The following is a 4888-nucleotide window of genomic DNA, read 5'->3' as shown; positions in this document are numbered from 1 at the left end:
GAGAGAGAGAGAGAGAGAGAGAGAGAGAGAGAGAGAGAGAAAGAGGCATTGAAGCTACTATCACTTACTCAAGTTCAGCCTGTAAAATGAAGGTGGTAGTAGTAGTAATGGTGGTGGTGGTTGGAAAAGAGATTCTTATTTCTTTCATCTAGCACAGTGGTTCTCAATCATTTTTTTACCTGTGGACCTCTTTAACCCTTTAGCATTTAAATTAGCTATATCCATCCAAAATATTCTATCTGTTTTATGTCCTAACCAGCCAGATTCAGCCTGCCATGCCTACCTTTCAATGTCGTTATAAAATATACAATCTCATCATCAAAATTTTTGAAGCTACAAAATAGTGCATGATTAATTAAAAACAATTTGAAAGAAAAAGTGTTGCATTTGGCACAATAATCTGAATGCTAAAGGGTTAATTACTATTTTATTCAGGTGGATCCCCATAGACATTCAATATTAAAAAAAAAAAACTAGTTTTATAGACTTGCTTACCAACCGCATGGTTCAGGGTTCATTCCCACTGCGTGGCACCTTGGGCAAGTGTCTTCTACTATAGCCTCGGGCCGACCAAAGCCTTGTGAGTGGATTTGGTAGACGGAAACTGAAAGAAGCCCGTCGTATATATGTATATATGTATGTGTGTGTGTTTGTGTGTCTGTGTTTGTCCCCCCCAACATGGCTTGACAACCAATGCTGGTGTGTTTATGTCCCCGTAACTTAGTGGTTCGGCAAAAGAGACTGATAGAATAAGTACTAGGCTTCCAAAGAATAAGTCCTGGGGTCGAACTGCTCGACTAAAGGCGGTGCTCCAGCATGGCTACAGTCAAATGACTGAAACAAGTAAAAGAGTAGATATGTCTTTCGAAATTCCTATTTTGTTTTTCACTCCTTTACTTGTGTATGTTTGCAACAGCACTCTCTGAGAGAACATGTTTCTGTAGCCAGAAACTTGTTGAACTAAGTTAAGCATTAGAGAAAGAAATAATCTATCTGTCTTTCGTAATAAATATGTCTAAAGTAAATTTTTTTCATGGACCCTTAAAATACTACTGTGGATCCCTAATTTATTATTTTGCTTGCATAGACCCTCCAAAATCTTATACAGACCTCCAAGGGTCATATGGACCCTGGTTGAGAACCTCTGATGCAGCAGAACACCATACTGGACATTCCAATTGAAAACTATCCTGTGCCATTTCCAAGACCCTATCATTTAATTCTCTGTTGTTGGATTGAACTAGAAACATTAAGTTTCTTGTTCATATATGAAGTACAGTGTTATGTCCAGATTTTTATTGACAGTTTCACCCCCCTATTAACCTGCTTAGCTATGATATAGATATCTATATTTGCAAAGAAATCATTTCAAGCACGCAGTAACACAGTAAGTTGTTTTGTGATGAAACTTTGCATTGACTATAAGGTTTCAAAGAGCTCTGAAGCCTGATAATAGCATTTTTTTCATTAATTTCTTTTCTTTTTTTCTTTTTTTTTTTTGAAGTCTTTGAGGTTTCCTTTTTGTTGTTAGAGAGATGGTTGAATCCTCTCAAATGACATTTAACATTTAAAGAAACACAACAAAACAAAGTATTGGCGCCTTAATAAACTGCACTTAATATGCTCTAGGAATGGTTGACAATAGGAAGGGCAATGCAACCTTAGGAACTAGGTTAAATGAAATGTATGAACATAACATACTTCTTGACCCAGGCCATAATGACCCATCCAAACTATACCAGCAAAAAAAAAACATGTATGATGATGACAAGCAAAAAGACATTTTTTGTTTTCTTTTGATTTTTAATTTCCTAACGGCAGTTTAACCTTTTGGCATTCAGATTACTTTGTCAAATGCATTGTTTTGAATTTATTATGCATTATCTTGTAACTTTAAGATTTCAGTGATGTGATTGTGTGTTTTTAGAATTACATTGTATGATAGGTGTGGGAGGCCAGATCCAGCCATAAAACAGGTAAAATATTTGAGCCAAATATGGCCAGTTTAATTGCTAAAGGGTTAAAAAAGAACTCGAAGAGGAGTTAACAGATATTATTTCTTAGGATGTGACACAAATGAATCCAAAGTGCCAGTTTTTGGTTATAAAATATTACCAGTCACATGAATAGCAACAACACCTGTAATAGTAATACTAATCACATCAATAACAATAGCTATAATCATCATTATCATCTACATTCAATGTGCAAAGGTCGGATGGCTTGACAGAAACTGGCAAGGCGAGGGATCCCACCGGGTTCCATTGTCTGTTTTGGCATGACTCATATAGCTGGATGCCCTTCCTAATGCCTACCACTTTACAGAGGGTCCTGGGTGCTTTTTACATGGCACCATCACCAGTGCTTTTTATATGACACCAGCACCCTCGCCAATGCTTTTTACATAGATAATCATCATCATCACCCTTTAACATCCGTTTTCCATGCTAGCATGGGTTTGACCAGAGGTAGCAAGCAGGAGAGCTACACCAGGTTACAGTCTGATTTGGCTTAGTTTCTATGGCTTGATGCCCTTCCTAATGTCAACCACTTTACAATGTGTGCTGGGTGCTTTTAACATGGCACCAGCATGAGCTCGGTTATGTGGCACCAGCACAAACACCTTTATGTGGTACAAGCATGAGCGTCTTTATGTGGAATATGAGTGCTTTTCACCAATAATGATGATATTAATAATAATAATAATAATTTTTCTTTATCTTTCAGGCTAAAGATTTGTTTGGCCAACCCCTTGACGTGATACTCAACTTAGACTCAGCCATTGTTCAGATGGATTGGGCCCGTGAGAAGTTATTAGTTTCTACTCTAACAAGATGCTACTTATGTCTAACAGACAAGTAAGTAATTTCACTCAGTCCAATATTCTGAACCACTTCTCTTATATTCACTTTCTTGTAAGCTGTAGGTACACCCTGAATTCTCTTCACCACCAACTGGCGTAGCCATCTATCTTTTTTTATAATGCCAGACAAAATGCATAGCTGCATGTCTTCTAGCTTTATGCTCTAAGTTCAAATGCCATCAAAGTCAACTTTGGCCTTCATCTTTTCAGGATCAAGAAAATAACTATTAATCTTTTTCAAGCATACCTTTCCAAATTCTTCTAAACCACTACTTCTCACTTCCCTCTAGCCTCCCCATCCTCCTAAGTAGCCTCTTTTCTCTCCTCCTTATCAAAAGTACTTAATACTACACCATTCCTTTGGATACTAACCTGCCAACCTCTACCCCTCCCTATTCACATCCTCTATTCAACTTCATACACCTCTACATACCATGGCATCCCCCCTCCAATACCAACCCAATTCCTTTGCCCCACTAACAACTGCTATATTGACCACCAACTCACCCCCCCCCCACTGTACCCCCTTCAACTTACTTTCCTCAAATAATGGCCATTCCCTTTCTCACTATCCCAACCATTAATCCTATAGCATTCATACACACTAACACAAAGGACTACCATTCACCTAACCCTAACCCTACTTTCCACCTCTACTACTATAACTCCCTACTAGCCTCCTTATTAAGCTCTAGCCCTTGAAACTTATTTTCTCCTCTCACTATTCTCTATTTGAATACCTCCCCAGTTCCCCCCTCGAATATATTTAGCTCTCCACAAAATCATTCCATCTTTGAGCTTCAAATGTAAGATTTTTTCCCTGAAGATGGAGGCTTGTCTCATCGGATGATGGAATCAATTATTTTGGGCTATCAAGCCCCCAAAAACAGCTGTTGGATTTGTAATACTTTTCTTTAATTCTTGATATCATTTCTATTCTGTGTAAGTCAGACCTTTTTGTATGTAAACATAATGCATTTTTTGTATTTCATGTATTTAATATACTTTGTATATTGACCTGCCTGACTTGCTTATCCTTACATCTCTCTCTCTCTCTCTCTCTCTCTCTCTCTCTCTCTCTCTCTCTCTCAACATTACCAACCTCAATGTATGTGTTTTGCTTGTTCACTGGTCTGCTGCAATTTTATGTGCTGGGGATGACTCCCTCAAAGCACTGGGCATTAAAACACCTGAAAGTCATAGACAGGCAGGGAATCATATAGGTTGTGGCAAATTAGCTTAAAGCACTTTTGCATCTCTTTGGCTAAACAGATTACTCAGAAATATTGTGGTTGAGTCAGTAGTTCATACAGAATTAAACTGTTCACCAGCTGTGGGTGTACTTCAGAACCATGTATGCATCAAATTCGGTTCAATTAAAAAGCATGGGTAAGCAGCATATTGTAAGCCACACTATATTTTGCAAAAAAAATTATTTGCATGCAGGATATGCATTGCCCCTCCAATGCCCTTTTCTTTCCATTTAGTTAGTTTCTATTGTACAAAATACCTTGTGACATTAGGAGCGTTGGGGTAAGGTAGTGAACTGGCAGAATCATTGGTATATATTAAGAAGTGTTAATATTTAGTAAATATTCATTCATTTTTGTTTCCTATTTACATGTGTGTGTATATATATATAAAAGAGAGGATGTTTGTGTGTGTGTACGTGAATGTGGTTTATGCACGTCCACAAATTAGCACGCATGTCGCTCCAATTTTAGAAGGTGATGTGTCATGACCTTATGTGCATTTTGGCCAACTTTTTCTCTCAGAGGCACCCGCGTATAGCTGTAAAAATCAATAAACTTTTACGAATTTTGAAGTTTGTTGACATGGCGAAGTCAAATCTGTGCGTACGCGCGTGAAGGTGCGCGAGAGAGAGAAATTGTATGTTTGTTATATATATGTAACGCAAGATGTGTGTATGTGTTTTGTTGATATATGGGCAACACACACACACATCCGAACATGTATGCGTACAAAAAATATGTATGCAATTGGTGTACATACGTGCGTGTGTGT

At 37.9% G+C, this 4888-nt stretch overlaps 1 protein-coding gene across 3 annotated transcripts in view; it reads left to right on the top strand.

Moving 5' to 3' along the window:
* The window catches only part of LOC106879723 (uncharacterized), a 120308-nt gene that overhangs the window by 40615 nt on the left and 74805 nt on the right, over window positions 1-4888 (top strand). For all 3 annotated transcript variants that reach the window (XM_052967826.1, XM_014929403.2, XM_014929404.2), the window contains exon 6: window positions 2728-2858. In XM_052967826.1, coding sequence (XP_052823786.1) covers window positions 2728-2858 — 131 coding nt within the window. The remainder of the gene's footprint in view (window positions 1-2727; window positions 2859-4888) is intronic.

The sequence above is a fragment of the Octopus bimaculoides genome, chromosome 5 (genome assembly GCF_001194135.2).
Source record: "Octopus bimaculoides isolate UCB-OBI-ISO-001 chromosome 5, ASM119413v2, whole genome shotgun sequence".
Classification (NCBI taxonomy): Eukaryota; Metazoa; Mollusca; class Cephalopoda; order Octopoda; family Octopodidae; genus Octopus; species Octopus bimaculoides.
This window is presented reverse-complemented; position numbering and strand designations above follow the sequence as displayed.